We start from the raw sequence: 18474 nt of genomic DNA, 5'->3' as shown, positions 1-18474 counted from the left end.
GAGACCCCCCCAACAGTGTGATAGCAGAGACCCCCAGCAGTGACAGCAGTGACCCCCAGCAGTGACAGCAGTGACCCCCAGCAGTGTGACAGCAGAGACCCCCAGCAGTGACAGCAGTGACCCCCAGCAGTGACAGCAGTGACCCCCAGCAGTGTGACAGCAGAGACCCCCAGCAGTGACAGCAGTGACCCCCAGTAGTGACAGCAGAGACCACCAGCAGTGACAGCAGAGACCCCCAGCAGTGACAGCAGTGACCCCCAGTAGTGACAGCAGAGACCCCCAGCAGTGACAGCAGTGACCCCCAGCAGTGATAGCAGTTACCCCCAGCAGTGGCAGCAGTGACCCCCAGCAATGACAGCAGAGACCCCCAGCAGTGGCAGCAGTGGCCCCCAGCAGTGACCCCCAGCAGTGGCAGCAGTGACTTCCAGCAGTGACCCCCAGCAGTGACAGCAGAGACCCCCAGCAGTGACAGCAGAGACCCCCAGCAGTGGCAGCAGGGACTCCCAGCAGTGTGACAGCAGAGACCCCCAGCAGTGTGACAGCAGAGACCCCCAGCAGTGACAGCAGTGACCCCCAGTAGTGACAGCAGAGACCCACAGCAGTGACCCTCAGCAGTGTGAAAGAAGAGACTCCCCAGTAGTGACAGCAGTGACCCCCAGCAGTGACAGCAGAGACCCCCAGCAGTTACAGCAGAGACCCCCAGCGGTGACAGCAGAGACCCCCAGCAGTGACAGCAGAGACCCCCAGCGGTGACAGCAGAGACCCCCCCCCCCAGCAGTGACAGCAGTGACCCCCATTAGTGACAGCAGAGACCCCCAGCAGTTACAGCAGAGACCCCCAGCAGTGGCAGCAGAGATCCCCAGCAGTGTGAGAGCAGAGACCCCCAGCAGTGGTAGCAGAGATCCCCAGCAGTGTGAGAGCAGAGACCCCCAGCAGTGCCAGCGGAGACCCCCAGCAGTGGCAGCAGTGACCCCCAGCAGTGACAGCGGAGACCCCCGGCAGTGACAGCAGAGACCCCCAGAAGTGGCAGCAGAGACCCCCAGCAGTGACAGCAGAGACCCCCAGCAGTGAGAGCAGTGACCCCCAGCAGTGACAGCAGAGACCCCCAGCAGTGTGAGAGCAGAGACCCCCAGCAGTGGCAGCAGTGACCCCCAGCAGTGTGAGAGCAGAGACCCCCAGCAGTGGCAGCAGAGACCCCCAGCAGTGTGAGAGCAGAGACCCCCAGCAGTGCCAGCGGAGACCCCCAGCAGTGGCAGCAGTGACCCCCAGCAGTGACAGCGGAGACCCCCGGCAGTGACAGCAGAGACCCCCAGAAGTGGCAGCAGAGACCCCCAGCAGTGACAGCAGAGACCCCCAGCAGTGGCAGCAGAGACCCCCCAGCAGTGACAGCAGTGAAACCCAGCAGTGACAGCAGAGACCCCCCCAACAGTGTGATAGCAGAGACCCCCAGCAGTGACAGCAGTGACCCCCAGCAGTGATAGCAGTGACCCCCAGCAGTGTGACAGCAGAGACCCCCAGCAGTGACAGCAGTGACCCCCAGCAGTGACAGCAGTGACCCCCAGCAGTGTGACAGCAGAGACCCCCAGCAGTGACAGCAGTGACCCCCAGTAGTGACAGCAGAGACCACCAGCAGTGACAGCAGAGACCCCCAGCAGTGACAGCAGTGACCCCCAGTAGTGACAGCAGAGACCCCCAGCAGTGACAGCAGTGACCCCCAGCAGTGATAGCAGTTACCCCCAGCAGTGGCAGCAGTGACCCCCAGCAATGACAGCAGAGACCCCCAGCAGTGGCAGCAGTGGCCCCCAGCAGTGACCCCCAGCAGTGGCAGCAGTGACTTCCAGCAGTGACCCCCAGCAGTGACAGCAGAGACCCCCAGCAGTGACAGCAGAGACCCCCAGCAGTGGCAGCAGGGACTCCCAGCAGTGTGACAGCAGAGACCCCCAGCAGTGTGACAGCAGAGACCCCCAGCAGTGACAGCAGTGACCCCCAGTAGTGTGACAGCAGAGACCCCCAGCAGTGACAGCAGTGACCCCCAGCAGTGATAGCAGTTACCCCCAGCAGTGGCAGCAGTGACCCCCAGCAATGACAGCAGAGACCCCCAGCAGTGGCAGCAGTGGCCCCCAGCAGTGACCCCCAGCAGTGGCAGCAGTGACTTCCAGCAGTGACCCCCAGCAGTGACAGCAGAGACCCCCAGCAGTGACAGCAGAGACCCCCAGCAGTGGCAGCAGGGACTCCCAGCAGTGTGACAGCAGAGACCCCCAGCAGTGTGACAGCAGAGACCCCCAGCAGTGACAGCAGTGACCCCCAGTAGTGACAGCAGAGACCCACAGCAGTGACCCTCAGCAGTGTGAAAGAAGAGACTCCCCAGTAGTGACAGCAGTGACCCCCAGCAGTGACAGCAGAGACCCCCAGCAGTTACAGCAGTGACCCCCAGCAGTGACAGCAGTGACCCCTAGTAGTGACAGCAGAGACCCCCAGCAGTGACAGCAGTGGCCCCCAGCAGCGACAGCAGTGACCCCCAGCAGTGGCAGCAGAGACCCCCAGCAATGACAGGAGAGACCCCAGCAGTGACAGCAGTGACCCCCAGTAGTGACAGAAGAGACCCCCAGCAGTGACAGCAGTGACTCCCAGCAGTGACAGCAGTGACCCCAGCAGTGACCCCCAGCAGTGGCAGCAGTGATCCCCAGCAGTGTGACAGCAGTGATCCCCAGCAGTGACAGCAGTGACCCCCAGCAGTGACAGCAGTGACCCCCATCAGTGACAGCAGAGACCCCCATCAGTGACAGCAGAGACCCCCCAGCAGTGACAGCAGAGACCCCCAGCGGTGACAGCAGAGACCCCCCCCCAGCAGTGACAGCAGTGACCCCCAGCAGTGACAGCAGTGACCCCAGCAGTGACCCCCAGCAGTGACAGCAGTGACCCCCAGCAGTGTGACAGCAGTGATCCCCAGCAGTGACAGCAGTGACCCCCAGCAGTGACAGCAGTGACCCCCATCAGTGACAGCAGAGACCCCCCAGCAGTGACACCAATGACCCCCCAGCAGTGACAGCAATGACCCCCAGCAGTGACAGCAGAGACCCCCAGCAGTGACAGCAGTGATCCCCAGCAGTGACAGCAGAGACCCCCAGCAGTGACAGCAGAGACCCCCAGCGGTGACAGCAGAGACCCCCAGCAGTGTGACAGCAGTGACCCCCATTAGTGACAGCAGAGACCCCCAGCAGTGACAGCAGAGACCCCCAGCAGTGGCAGCAGAGACCCCCAGCAGTGACAGCAATGACCCCCAGCAGTGACAGCAGAGACCCCCAGCAGTGACAGCAATGACCCCCAGCAGTGACAGCAGAGACCCCCAGCAGTTACAGCAGAGACCCCCAGCAGTGTGAGAGCAGAGACCCCCAGCAGTGCCAGCGGAGACCCCCGGCAGTGACAGCAGAGACCCCCAGAAGTGGCAGCAGAGACCCCCAGCAGTGAGAGCAGTGACCCCCAGCGGTGACAGCAGAGACCCCCAGCAGTGTGAGAGCAGAGACCCCCAGCAGTGACAGCAGTGACCCCCAGCAGTGTGAGAGCAGAGACCCCCAGCAGTGCCAGCGGAGACCCCCAGCAGTGGCAGCAGTGACCCCCAGCAGTGACAGCGGAGACCCCCGGCAGTGACAGCAGAGACCCCCAGAAGTGTCAGCAGAGACCCCCAGCAGTGACAGCAGAGACCCCCAGCAGTGGCAGCAGTGACCCCCAGCAGTGTGAGAGCAGAGACCCCCAGCAGTGGCAGCAGAGACCCCCAGCAGTGTGAGAGCGGAGACCCCCAGCAGTTTGAGAGCAGAGACCCCCAGCAGTGGCAGCGGAGACCCCCGGCAGTGGCAGCAGCGCTCGGGCAGTGAGACCCAGCAGCTCAGTCTCCGGCTGGAAGCAGCAGCAGCAGTAGAGTGCAGGCGCTAGGACCCAGTGCCGCCCCTGAAGCTGCACAGCACACAGTCTGTCTGGCTGCAGTCGCTGGGCCCCGGTGTCTCTGGCGGCAGCTGCAATGTGGCTCCTGCGCTCCGCTTGCCCCGTGGCTCTGGGGGGCAGGTGTGTAGGGTGCGGGGGGGAGGAGGGGGGGAGGAGAGGGAGGGGCGGGGTGTGCCTGCACCCGGTGCCCATCAGGAGCTGGGAGTGTGTGCGGCGCCGGCAGCATGCTGCTGCTCTTCCATCACTTACTCATCGCACTTCTCCATCTCTTTAGACGGGGCCAGCAGGTGTTCCTGAGGGTGGAGGACTCCCCGGGGCCATGCTCGGAGGCTCTACAGGTAAGACTTCTGCTTCATGTCCCGACATATGTCCTGACATTCATCCCGACAGGGCTGCCCTGAGCAGGTGCCTGCTCTGTGTCACCTCTTCCCAAGTACTGTGTGTGTCTACTGTCACCTGTGCTGTCACCTGTGCTGTCACCTGTGCTGCTCACCTGTTCCCAGGTACTGTGTGTGTGTCCCTACTGCTGTCACCTGTGCTGTACCTGGGGCTGCTCACCTGTTCCCAGGTACTGTGTGTGTGTCCCTACTGCCATCACTGCTGTCACCTGTGCTGTACCTGGTGCTGCTCACCTGTTCCCAGGTATTGTGTGTGTGTCCCTACTGCCATCACTGCTGTCACCTGTGCTGTACCTGGTGCTGCTCACCTGTTCCCAGGTACTGTGTGTGTGTCCCTACTGCCATCACTGCTGTCACCTGTGCTGAACCTGATGCTGCTCACCTGTTCCCAGGTACTGTGTGTGTGTCCCTACTGCCATCACTGCTTTCACCTGTGCTGTACCTGGTGCTGCTCACCTGTTCCCAGGTTCTGTGTGTGTGTCCCTACTGCCATCACTGCTGTCACCGGTGCTGTACCTGGTGCTGCTCACCTGTTCCCAGGTACTGTGTGTGTGTCCTTACTGCTGTCACCTGTGCTGTACCTGGGGCTGCTCACCTGTTCCCAGGTACTGTGTGTGTCCCTACTCCCATCCCTACTGTCACCTGTGCTGTACCTGGTGATGGTGCTGCTCACCTGTTCCCAGATACTGTGTGTGTGTGTGTGTGCGTTCGTGTGTGTGCTACTCCCATCATTGCTGTCACCTGTGCTGTACCTGGTGCTGCTCACCTGTTCCCAGGTACTGTGTGTGTGTCCCTATTGCCATCACTGCTGTCACCTGTGCTGTACCTGGTGCTGCTCACCTGTTCCCAGGTACTGTGTATGTGTCCCTACTGCCATCACTGCTGTCACCTGTGCTGTACCTGGTGCTTCTCACCTGTTCCCAGGTACAGTGTGTGTGCTACTTCCATCACTGCTGTCACCTGTGCTGTACCTGGTGCCGAGCTGCTCACCTGTTCCCAGGTACTGTGTGTGTGCTACTCCCATCCCTGCTGTCACCTGTGCTGTACCTGGTGCCGAGCTGCTCACCTGTTCCCAGGTACTGTGTGTGTGCTACTCCCATCCCTGCTGTCACCTGTGCTGTACCTGGTGCTGCTCACCTGTTCCCAGGTACTGTGTGTGTGCTACTCCCATCCCTGCTGTCACCCGTACTGTACCTGGTGCTGGGGCAGCTCACCTGTTCCCAGGTACTGTGTGTGTCCTACTTCCATCCCTGCTGTCACCTGTGCTGTACCTGGTGCTGGTGCTGCTCACCTGTTACCAGGTACTGTGTGTGTGCTTCTCCCACCCCTGCTGTCACCTGTGCTGTACCTGGTGCTGGGGCTGCTCACCTGTTTCCAGGTACTGTGTGTGTCCCTACTCCCATCCCTGCTGTCACCTGTGCTGTACCTGGTGCTGCTCACCTGTTCTCAAGTACTGTGTGTGTGTGTGTCCCTACTCCCATCAATGCTGTCACCTGTGCTGTACCTGGTGCCGTGGCTGCTCACCTGTTCCCAAGTACTGTGTGTGTGTCCCTACTTCCATCCCTGCTGTCACCTGTGCTGTACCTAGAGCTGCTCACCTGTTCCCAGGTTCTGTGTGTGTGTCCCTACTGCCATCACTGCTGTCACCGGTGCTGTACCTGGTGCTGCTCACCTGTTCCCAGGTACTGTGTGTGTGTCCTTACTGCTGTCACCTGTGCTGTACCTGGGGCTGCTCACCTGTTCCCAGGTACTGTGTGTGTCCCTACTCCCATCCCTACTGTCACCTGTGCTGTACCTGGTGATGGTGCTGCTCACCTGTTCCCAGATACTGTGTGTGTGTGCGTTCGTGTGTGTGCTACTCCCATCATTGCTGTCACCTGTGCTGTACCTGGTGCTGCTCACCTGTTCCCAGGTACTGTGTGTGTGTCCCTATTGCCATCACTGCTGTCACCTGTGCTGTACCTGGTGCTGCTCACCTGTTCCCAGGTACTGTGTATGTGTCCCTACTGCCATCACTGCTGTCACCTGTGCTGTACCTGGTGCTTCTCACCTGTTCCCAGGTACAGTGTGTGTGCTACTTCCATCACTGCTGTCACCTGTGCTGTACCTGGTGCCGAGCTGCTCACCTGTTCCCAGGTACTGTGTGTGTGCTACTCCCATCCCTGCTGTCACCTGTGCTGTACCTGGTGCTGCTCACCTGTTCCCAGGTACTGTGTGTGTGCTACTCCCATCCCTGCTGTCACCCGTACTGTACCTGGTGCTGGGGCAGCTCACCTGTTCCCAGGTACTGTGTGTGTCCTACTTCCATCCCTGCTGTCACCTGTGCTGTACCTGGTGCTGGTGCTGCTCACCTGTTCCCAGGTACTGTGTGTGTGCTACTCCCATCCCTGCTGTCACCTGTGCTGTACCTGGTGCTGCTCACCTGTTCCCAGGTACTGTGTGTGTGCTACTCCCATCCCTGCTGTCACCTGTGCTGTACCTGGTGCTGCTCACCTGTTACCAGGTACTGTGTGTGTGCTTCTCCCACCCCTGCTGTCACCTGTGCTGTACCTGGTGCTGGGGCTGCTCACCTGTTTCCAGGTACTGTGTGTGTCCCTACTCCCATCCCTGCTGTCACCTGTGCTGTACCTGGTGCTGCTCACCTGTTCTCAAGTACTGTGTGTGTGTGTGTCCCTACTCCCATCAATGCTGTCACCTGTGCTGTACCTGGTGCCGTGGCTGCTCACCTGTTCCCAAGTACTGTGTGTGTGTCCCTACTTCCATCCCTGCTGTCACCTGTGCTGTACCTAGAGCTGCTCACCTGTTCCCAGGTACTGTGTGTGCTACTCCCATCCCTGCTGTCACCTGTGCTGTACCTGGTGCTGAGGCTGCTCACCTGTTCCCAGGTACAGTGTGTGTGCTACTCCAGTCCAATTCCTGCTGTCACCTGTGCTGTACCTGGGGCTGGTGCTGCTCACCTGTTCCCAGGTTCTGTGTGTGTCCCTACTCCCATCCCTGCTGTCAACTGTGCTTTACCTGGTGCTGGGGCTGCTCACCTGTTCCCAGATACTGTGTGTGTGTGTGTGTGCTACTCCCATCACTGCTGTCACCTGTGCTGTACCTGGTGCTGCTCACCTGTTCCCAGGTACTGTGTGTGTGCTACTCCCATCCCTGCTTTCACCTGTGTTGTACCTGGTGCCAGGGATGCTCACCTGTTCCCAGGTACAGTGTGTGTCCCTACTCCCATCCCTGCTGTCACCTGTGCTGTACCTGGTGCCGTGGCTGCTCACCTGTTCCTAGGTACTGTGTGTGTGTGCTACTCGCATTCCTGCTGTCACCTGTGCTGTAGCTGGTGCTGGGGCTGTTCACCTGTTCCCAGGTACTGAGTGTGTACTACTCGCATTCCTGCTGTCGCCTGTGCTGTACCTGGTGCTGGGGATGCTCACCTGTTGCCAAGTACTGTGTGTGTGCTACTCGCATCCCTGCTGTCACCTGTGCTGTACCTGGTGCTGGTGCTGCTCACCTGTTTCCAGGTACTGTGTGTGTGCTACTCCCATCCCTGCTGTCACCTGTGCTGTACATGGTGCTGGGGCTGTTCACCTGTTCCCAGGTACTGAGTGTGTGCTACTCGCATTCCTGTTGTCACCTGTGCTGTACCTGGTGCTGAGGCTGCTCACCTATTCCCAGGTACTGTTTGTGTGTGTGTTCTACTCCCATCCCTGCTGTCACCTGTGCTGTACTTGGTGCCGAGCTGCTCACCTGTTCCCAAGTACTGTGTGTGCTACTCGCATCCCTGCTGTCACCTGTGCTGTACCTGGTGCTGGGGCTGCTCTCCTATTCCCAGGTACTGTGTGTGCTACTTTCATCACTGCTATCACTTGTGTTGTACCTGGTGCTCAGGCTGCTCACCTGTTCCCAAATACTGTGTGTGTGCTACTCGCATCCCTGCTGTCACCTGTGCTGTACCTGGTGCTGGGGCTGCTCTCCTATTCCCAGGTACTGTGTGTGTGCTACTCCCATCCCTGCTATCACTTGTGTTGTACCTGGTGCTGAGCTGCTCACCTGTGCCCAAATACTGTGTGTGTGCTACTCGCATCCCTGCTGTCACCTGTGCTGTACCTGGTGCTGAGCTGCTCACCTGTTCCCAAATACTATGTGTGTGCTACTCGCATAGCTGCTGTCACCTGTACTGTACCTGGTGCTGGGGCTGCTCTCCTATTCCCAGGTACAGTGTGTGTGCTACTCCCACCCCTGCTGTCACCTGTGCTGAACATGGTGCTGGTGCTGTTCACCTATTCCCAGGTACTGTGTGTGTGCTACTCCCATCCCTGCTGTCACCTGTGCTGTACCTGGTGCTGAGGCTTCTCACCTGTTCCCAGGTACTGTGTGTGTCCTACTTCCATCACTGCTGTCACCTGTGCTGTACCTGGTGCTGAGACTTCTCACCTGTTCCCAGGTACTGTGTGTGTCCTACTTCCATCCCTGCTGTCACGTGCTGTACCAGGTGCTGTGCTGCTCACCTGTTCTCAAGTACTGTGTGTGTGCTGCTCAAATCCCTGCTGTCAGTTGTTCTGTACCTGGTGCTGGGGCTGCTCACCTGTTCCCAGGTACAGAGGTGACAGCTCCTGTGTGTGCTACTCCCATCACTGCTGTGTCCTGTACAGTGTGCTGGGGGCTTCCCACCTGTTCCCAGGTACAGAGGTGACAGCTCCTGTGTGTGCTACTCCCATCGCTGCTGTGTCCTGTACTGTGTGCTGGGGGCTGCTCACCTGTTCCCAGGTACAGAGGTGACAGCTCCTGTGTGTGCTACTCCCATCGCTGCTGTGTCCTGTACTGTGTGCTGGGGGCTGCCCACCTGTTCCCAGGTACAGAGGTGACAGCTCCTGTGTGTAGTACTCCCATCACTGCCGTGTCCTGTACTGTGTGCTGGGGGCTGCCCACCTGTTCCCAGGTACAGAGGTGACAGCTCCTGTGTGTGCTACTCCCATCACTGCTGTGTCCTGTACTGTGTGCTGGGGGCTGCTCACCTGTTCCCAGGTACAGAGGTGACAGCTCCTGTGTGTGCTACTCCCATCACTGCTGTGTCCTGTACTGTGTGCTGGGGGCTGCCCACCTGTTCTCAGGTACAGAGGTGACAGCTCCTGTGTGTTCTACTCCCATCACTGCTGTGTCCTGTACTGTGTGCTGGGGGCTGCTCACCTGTTCCCAGGTACAGAGGTGACAGCTCCTGTGTGTGCTACTCCCATCGCTGCTGTGTCCTGTACTGTGTGCTGCGGGCTGCCCACCTGTTCCCAGGTACAGAGGTGGCAGCTCCTGTGTGTGCTACTCCTGTTACTGCTGCGTCCTGTACTGTGTGCTGGGGGCTGCTCACCTGTTCCCAGGTACAGAGGTGACAGCTCCTGTGTGTTCTACTCCTGTTACTGCTGCGTCCTGTACTGTGTGCTGGGGGCTGCTCACCTGTTCCCAGGTACAGAGGTGACAGCTCCTGTGTGTTCTACTCCCATCACTGCTGTGTCCTGTACTGTGTGCTGGGGGCTGCCCACCTGTTCCCAGGTACAGAGGTGACAGCTCCTGTGTGTGCTACTCCCATTACTGCTGTGTCCTGTACTGTATGCTGGGGGCTGCTCACCTGTTCCTAGGTACAGAGGTGACAGCTCCTGTGTGTGCTACTCCCATCGCTGCTGTGTCCTGTACTGTGTGCTGGGGGCTACTCACCTGTTCCCAGGTACAGAGGTGACAGCTCCTGTGTGTGCTACTCCCATTACTGCTGTGTCCTGTACTGTGTGCTGGGGGCTGCTCACCTGTTCCCAGGTACAGAGGTGACAGCTCCTGTGTGTGCTACTCCCATCACTGCTGTGTCCTGTACTGTGTGCTGGGGGCTGCTCACCTATTCTCAGGTACAGAGGTGACAGCTCCTGTGTGTGCTACTCCCATCGCTGCTGTGTCCTGTACTGTGTGCTGGGGGCTGCCCACCTGTTCCCAGGTACAGAGGTGACAGCTCCTGTGTGTGCTACTCCCATCACTGCTGTGTCCTGTACTGTGTGCTCGGGGCTGCCCACCTGTTCCCAGGTACAGAGGTGACAGCTCCTGTGTGTGCTACTCCCATCACTTGCTGTGCCCTGTACTGTGTGCTGGGGGCTGCTCACCTGTTCCCAGGTACAGAGGTGACAGCTCCTGTGTGTGCTACTCCCATCACTGCTGTGTCCTGTACTGTGTGCTGGGAGCTGCCCACCTGTTCCCAGGTACAGAGGTGACAGCTCCTGTGTGTGCTACTCCCATCGCTGCTGTGTCCTGTACTGTGTGCTGTGGGCTGCCCACCTGTTCCCAGGTACAGAGGTGACAGCTCCTGTGTGTGCTACTCCCATCACTGCTGTGTCCTGTACTGTGTGCTGGGGGCTGCTCACCTGTTCCCAGGTACAGAGGTGACAGCTCCTGTGTGTGCTACTCCCATCACTGCTGTGTCCTGTACTGTGTGCTGGGGGCTGCCCACCTGTTCCCAGGTACAGAGGTGACAGCTCCTGTGTGTGCTACTCCCATCGCTGCTGTGTCCTGTACTGTGTGCTGGGGGCTGCTCACCTGTTCCCAGGTACAGAGGTGACAGCTCCTGTGTGTGCTACTCCCATCGCTGCTGTGTCCTGTACTGTGTGCTGGGGGCTGCCCACCTGTTCCCAGGTACAGAGGTGACAGCTCCTGTGTGTAGTACTCCCATCACTGCCGTGTCCTGTACTGTGTGCTGGGGGCTGCCCACCTGTTCCCAGGTACAGAGGTGACAGCTCCTGTGTGTTCTACTCCCATCACTGCCGTGTCCTGTACTGTGTGCTGGGGGCTGCTCACCTGTTCCCAGGTACAGAGGTGACAGCTCCTGTGTGTTCTACTCCCATCACTGCTGTGTCCTGTACAGTGTGCTGGGGGCTGCCCACCTGTTCCCGGGTACAGAGGTGACAGCTCAATGTGTACTTTGGTGATGCAATGTTATTAAAATATTTAGTAAATTGTTGTATGTATAGTATATATATATTTCCTGCTGCCCTGTGATGCGTATACTACTAGACAGGGGATGTTTTATACTCTTCTTCGCTCGTGTGGATGTATTTATTGCACTGATTTATGATGCTGGTTTTTATAATGTGATATCACTTAGCACAACAGTATTCTTCTTGTCTATCACTCTTACATGTGTACTAGATATATATATACAAATGTTAAAGTTTATGTGCATGTAATTAATAAAATACTATATATATATATATATATATATATATATATATATATATATATATTGTTGCTAGGTGTTCAGTGCTCATTGCCAAGGGGGGATTACATACTTGTTGCCATAGGGGGTTCCATGCTCGTTGCCAGGGGGGATTACATGCTTGTTTTCAAGGGTGATTACATGCTCGTTGCCATAGGGAGTTCCATGTTCATTGCCAGGGGGATAACATGCTTTTGGCCATACGGGTTTAATGTTTGTTGCCCAGGGGGAGTTAAATCTTTTAATTGTGGGGTATATATATATATATATATATATATATATATATATATATATATATATATATATATATATGTATATATATATATATATATGTATATATATAAAAAAATGGAGATGCAGGGTGCGCTAATGGATGTAATTACAACAACTGAATAAAAACACAATTTATTAATAACAGTAAACAGTGCCCTTTGGGCCAATAATTGACATCACAGTAAGTCAATGATACACTTCATATAACAAGTGAAATGAGGTAGTGTCCCTGAAGTGGAGATTTCCAATAATTAATATAATTCCCAACGCGTTTCGTCATATAGAATGACTTCCTCAGGGGCGATGGAAGTTACACTTCATACTGTGGATCATAATATACATAAATAAATAAAAACATAAAGTACATCATTTAATACAACAATTTATACTAATCATAAAAAAAGAACACAATTCCGGACAAAGAGCAGGGTAGGAGAGGAGGACGATGGGAAGAGAAGAATCGGTAAAGATAGGGTGTAGTTACTACAGTGAGTGACGACTTGAAGGAGAACCATAGCTCCACAGGAAACGAGGCAGATAGATGGGGAATGAAGGACCCACACCAAATCAAATCAGCACCAACAGAGATATATAGAAGTGACTAAGAGGTCAATAAAGGTTCATCATGAATCATACCATAAAAAATTACTGGATAGGGTCTCATTTAAAAAGAGGTGGTTTGAACACAGATTTCAGTCAGATGATAATTCTGAAACTAAAGAGAGAAAATCTGTTCCCCTTATCCATGTAAAAAAGGGTGTAAGAAACCAGGGATTTAAAAAGGTACCCATCGTCCTCCTCTCCTACCCTGCTCTTTGTCCGGAATTGTGTTCTTTTTTTATGATTAGTATAAATTGTTATATTAAATGATGTACTTTATGTTTTTATTTATTTATGTATATTATGATCCACAGTATGAAGTGTAACTTCCATCGCCCCTGAGGAAGTCATTCTATATGACGAAACGCGTTGGAATTATATTCATTATTGGAAATCTCAACTTCAGGGACACTACCTCATTTCACTGTTTATATGAAGTGTATCATCGACTTACTGTGATGTCAACTGTTTACTGTTATTAATAAATTGTGTTTTTATTCAGTTGTTGTAATTACATCCATTAGCGCACCCTGCATCTCCCTTCTTTTTTCATCTCTAAAACTCTGCAATTTTGGGGTATTGCTGTGTTTGTATATATATATATATATATATATATATATATATATATATATATATATATATATATATATATATATATATATATATATATATAACCTATGCTTATACTTCTGCACCTGGACAAGTAACAACTGTGATTATGACATTCTGATATAACTACCGAATACAGGTAGATGCATATCTCATATATTTAGCCAGATCTGTCTCTCATCCCCTGTGTGTATAACGTTCCCGCCCAGCGTTCTACACAAACCCCCCCCCTAGGGAAAAGACCAGTGTTCTACAAACCACCACCCCCTTGACATCACCTCCCCCCTGCCCAGCCAGGGCTACAGTACACGCCCACCATCCACCATGGTATAAGTGCGCGGCACCCCCCCTCCCGCGATTCAAGGGCTTCTATAGGTGCGGCCGGGTTTTAATAAATTTGAAAATGCGGTAAAACGGGGGTTTTACCGCATTTTTATCATAGTACATCCCGCTGTAAACCTCAAAAGTGATAAAGTACAAGCCAATCAGCTCCTAACTGCCATATTACAGACACTGGGGCAGATGTATTAAGCCTGGTGAAGAGAAAATGTGGAAGGACATGACACACCAGCCAATCGAAAAATGACAGTTGGGAGTTGATTGCTGATGCGTTATCTCCTTCCACTTTTTCTCCACTTTTTCTCTTCTGGTGATGTTTGAAAAATGACAGTTAGAAGTCGATTGGTTGGTACGTTATCATATTTCAAGGCGTAGTACATCTCGCCCTCTGTGAGAACAGTTTGTGAGGTAAAGGGTGTATACTGTAACTATGAGTATATACCTCCCATAGATAGGTATACAGTGTTTGAGGCAGACTTTGGGCCAGATGCACTGAGCTTGAAAAGTGATATAATGGAGAGTGATAAGCAACCAACCAATCAGCTCCTGCCTGACATTTTTCAAACAGTCTGTGACATGGCAGTTAGGAGCTGATTGGCTGGCTGTTTATCACTCTCCATGTTATCACTTTTGCAGCTTATTACACCTGGCTCTTTGTGAGGTATGTGTGAAGCTGCTGCCCAGGAGTGTAAAGTGATGCCCATCGGTGCTATCGTACGCTTATTCCGCAATTGCGCACACATCCGCCGCTTAAACACAAAAACAGCTAAGGGTCGGAGCTAAGGGTCGGTCTATGGCTGCCGCCTCCCCCCAGAGGTCTGACAGATCCCGAGCGACGTCCTGTCACTCACACTGATGGATAACGCAGCCAATTGATTATTAGTCACTTTCTCTGATTTGCGGCCACTTTCCGGCTGCCGGTCACTCTCGCTGATTGCTGGTCAATAACTGTATAGATTATTGCTCTGCCCCGGTGACCTGCAGTATATCTTGTTACAGAGTTATTGGAAGCAGGAGGTCTGTGACGGTATGTACTAAGGATCATGCGGTGTCCTGTAACATCCCGTACAGCATTCATATATATATATATGTTTTACTACCTGTCCCCACCCCCAAGGCGCACCTGTACTGCCCGTATACTGGGCCTGATTCACAGTTAGTGCACTGCGGCTTGTGGCTGAGTAACGCAATCTGCTCCCACTGCCCCCGGCAGGACACATGACCGGTCATTGCTGCTCTGTGGTGTCCGCTCCAGCATTACAGACTGTCAGCCTCTCGCTAGGAGTCCCACGCTGCAGACGGGGAGAGGGGGAATCTATTTTTATTAGGAGATTTCTGCTTCTGTCACCTCCCTGCACACACTCTGGTGGAGAGATGGATTGTTCGGTACAGACGCATCTATTTCCAGGTATCGCCGGCAGTCAGGGGATACGTTGGCTGCGGGATTGGGCGGGATCTGCAGAAAACAGCGACTGATCACAGCAGCTCTAAGGCGTGTATATATATATATATATCCGTATCCAAGGGTGGAACATCTCTGTACTATCCGTAAATATCGCACGACCATCGAATGTTTTCTCCTGTGTTCGCAAATAAAAGTCAGTGGGAACAGGGGGGTTTTCCTTTTCCCTCCCGCGACCCATAGCAACACCCAGCGTTCTCATGGGGACGTTCCCATGACCGACACCTGTCCCCGCCGCTGTCCACCCCTGGCCTGGCCCGATCCCCTGCACATGCGCATAAAGGACCAGGTGCTCGCGCACACCACCAAACATCGGACTGGGGCTGAATGAACTGGATCCACCCCCTTGGTTCCTTTTAAAAAGTGCCAGCCAGTAAGGACTACATCCGCTGCCCAGCCAGGAGATCTGGAAAACATGCACTGTTAGCTATCCCTGAGGACTGCATTTTGGAAACAGTAACCTAGGGGTTACAGTATTTACTAAAGTGTGTTATCTTCTGTAAGCTGCTAAATAAATAAGCAGATTCCTGGTAGTTGCTATTGGAAACAGCTCCAGTTGTTATTCCGTCTCCTGTTGCAATGATTTACCATTTGCGGTTATATGCTAATATAGGTGCTTTGCATTCAGAATGACCGCCACCGTGTGCTGTACCCCCACCGTGTGCTGTACCCCCACGTGTGCTGTACCCCAACTACCAGGCAAAGTAGCTGCAGCTGGTTCTGCTGCTCCCTGTATGTAGTCGGAAACACATTTACCTGCGATCTGCACCCCATTATCTGTGATCCGCTTCTCTGCGCATTAGTCATTGGGTCATTTCTGAATGAATACAACCTGCGGCGTGCGGCGTCGTTAAGTGCGGCTCTCCGCCTCCCGGCGGTCTTGATGCATATAGATAAATGTTGCAATTAACTTCACTTGAAAGGCTTGTCAATAATGTGCGTGCAGCGAGCACGGGAGGGGGGGTGCTAACAGGTTGCCGTCATTTATATAAAGAATTGGGGGAAGGAGGGGGGGGGGGACAGGGAAGCAGCTGCTGCAATGTGCAGGGTCGGCAGAAATTCCCCTTCACTACAAGCTGAATGCTCTGTGGGAATTTCAAGCACTTTCAGGTGAGTTCTTATTTATATCGAAAATGCAGCGTTCTGCTCGCGGGGATGCCGAAAATAACGGCAGATATACGTATAACGATGACATTTACTGATGACACCAGGGCGGGATGAAAACCAAAGGGGGGGGGGTTACCGATCGAGGAGAATTAGGGCAATAGAAATAAATTAAAAAGAAAGATAGGAACAGCGCTGTACTGAATATATGAAATATTTAATAAAATTTTACACAATAAAATACAATATTACGGCCAATTAGACACACAAGACACACAAACATTAAACAAGAACTCCCCCCTAGGTATTGGAACTGGTTAGTATTGTTAAGCCTGCAATTGCATATATTCATTACTCCATTTCAGAGCCAGTTAGTAGGTTTAGATAGGTCAGAGTTCAAGTCCCCACAAAAAATGTGCACATTGAATTTGTGGCAATACTTATTGTAATCCAGGGGTATTGGTGGCTTGTAGCTTCAGCGACGAATTTCTCCGACCGCCCACACTGCGGTCATATCCGAGATGAACCCGATTTGCTGGATATAATAACAGCCTAGTAGACCCTAGTTTTTGTTGCAATAGTGGAATTGTTTCTTGGTGCCTGATGCAGGCTGCAAATTCACAGTCTGAGCGATTATCGAATGACCGTGCACGTGCGCTGTCCGCAGTGTGCATGCGCGGTGTCCCCTATGAACGGAGTCAGCAAGAGGTGTGCCGGCGCGGACCGGTCACACGTTGATTGACAGGCGCCAGGTGTTTGGGGGCAGAATGACAGCATTTTCGGGTAGTGCTGCCTAAAAACGCTGGCGCTACCCGGCCATTTGGAAGGGGGGCTACTGACATCATCAGCGGTCTCCTTCTCCCCGGGGTGATCGCAGCGCTGAGTGAGTCTAGACTTACTGTGGACAGGGGAAAATCCAATCAATGGTGATTGATTATGAATGGATTTAACCCTGTGTGCACAGCCGCGCACATGGGCGGGATTACATGTCAACCTTTTTGAGGTGTCGACCTTCTCACTGTCAACAACCCATAACACCTTACATGCTAATTATGCATCCTTCATGGGCTGGAGATAAGACATTCGGAACCCCCCAGACATCCTGTGTTTGGCGCTGGCCGCAGGTTCCAGATGTCAGGTGCAGGTGTAGGAACCACCCTGTGCGGATGATGGAGATAATGACCTCATCGCCAGGTGAATCCTTCTCCTCTGCCCATCAGATTAGGATTCCAGTTCCTGTTTTATCTCCGAATCTCGCTGTGCGTCGCTGGTTGCCGGGTCACCCCCAGGGTGACGCCTTTACTAGGAACATCGTTCTTATCTCTTATCAATGTCTGGGCTGAGATCAGTAACTGTTGTCCATTGTGTACAATGTGTTTATTCCCAGTCCATCGGAGCACAACGCTTGTTGGTTGTTACAATTTGTTGGTATCTCAGCAACATTGTTCCTTTTATAATATGTTGTAATAAACGTTTCTTTCTTATCTGAAGAGCCATTTGATTTATCTGTACTCCAAACGCTGATTATTATTATTACTGTTATTATTATTTTATACAAGGAGACGCATCAGAATATTTGCTAAAATATAGTTCGCTGACTGAGTAGTCCATAGGTGGTATAGCTTGTCCTCAGCGGCGGCAGTAGCTGGTGTCTTGGGATACGGTCGTATTGTCAACATCACTTCGGTCAGTCATTAGTTCGACTCAGCGTTAGGTCAACAAGTGGCAAGGTCAATGGGTGATGGTCGACAGGTGTCAAGGTTGACAGGAGACAAGGCTGACATGGGTCTAGGTCGACACAGCGTTAGGTCGACAATTTTTTTTTTACTGTTTTTTTGAGCCAACATGTGCCGACAGGCGGTATTTCATGCCCTGCCATCCACTAGGGCATGGTGGGAGAATAAAATAGTGTGCCCGAGGCATCGCGAGCGTAACGAGCGATGCGAGGGGCTGCGGTTGACTTCCAACTGTGTCCATGTCGACTGTGTCGACATTCGGGTCAAAGAACAGTAAAAAAAAACATGTTCCTTCCAACCTGTTGACCTAACCCACGTTGACCTAACGCTGTGTCGACCTAGACCCATGTCAACCTTGTCCCCTGTCAACCTTCACCCATGTCAACCTAGACACCTGCCGACCCAATGACTGTCGACCTGGTGTCGACAATACGATCCACACCCGGTGTCTTATATACTGAATATCTTAGGCCTGGTTTTTCCAACCTCGGCCCTCAATTACCACTAAACCTGGATACACACCATAAGATTATCTGTCCAATCTGGCTGTTTGGAACAAAAATCTGGCAATGCATAATCAACCATTTGTCCCAAAAGTTGTTCGGTTGAACCCAGTGCAGATACAGCTGAGGTCACACACAGAACACACAGATATTTTAATCAGCAGACGCTGCTTGTGCATCATTTTGTGAATAAGCAGTTACACTTGGCGCTCATGGGCTTTGTGTAAGACAACTTGTAGCGCGCAGAGAATGGATGTATATGTACAAGCACAAAGTACCG

General features: G+C 53.4%; 1 protein-coding gene across 3 annotated transcripts in view; it reads left to right on the top strand.

Moving 5' to 3' along the window:
• Nucleotides 1–18474, top strand: part of PDE2A (phosphodiesterase 2A) — a 527715-nt gene that overhangs the window by 182449 nt on the left and 326792 nt on the right. The window contains exons 1-2 of one of the 3 annotated variants that reach the window (XM_083170536.1): nt 3951–4059; nt 4214–4277. The exons of 1 other annotated variant lie outside the window; for it this stretch is intronic. In XM_083170536.1, coding sequence (XP_083026662.1) covers nt 4016–4059; nt 4214–4277 — 108 coding nt within the window. In that variant the 5' untranslated portion in view covers nt 3951–4015. Of the gene's footprint in view, nt 1–3950; nt 4060–4213; nt 4278–18474 lie in introns of those variants that run through there. One more of the 3 variants, XM_083170534.1, reaches the window with a different exon arrangement.

This window comes from Crinia signifera, chromosome 2 (assembly GCF_055691185.1).
Source record: "Crinia signifera chromosome 2, ASM5569118v1, whole genome shotgun sequence".
Taxonomy (NCBI): domain Eukaryota; kingdom Metazoa; phylum Chordata; class Amphibia; order Anura; family Myobatrachidae; genus Crinia; species Crinia signifera.
This window is presented reverse-complemented; position numbering and strand designations above follow the sequence as displayed.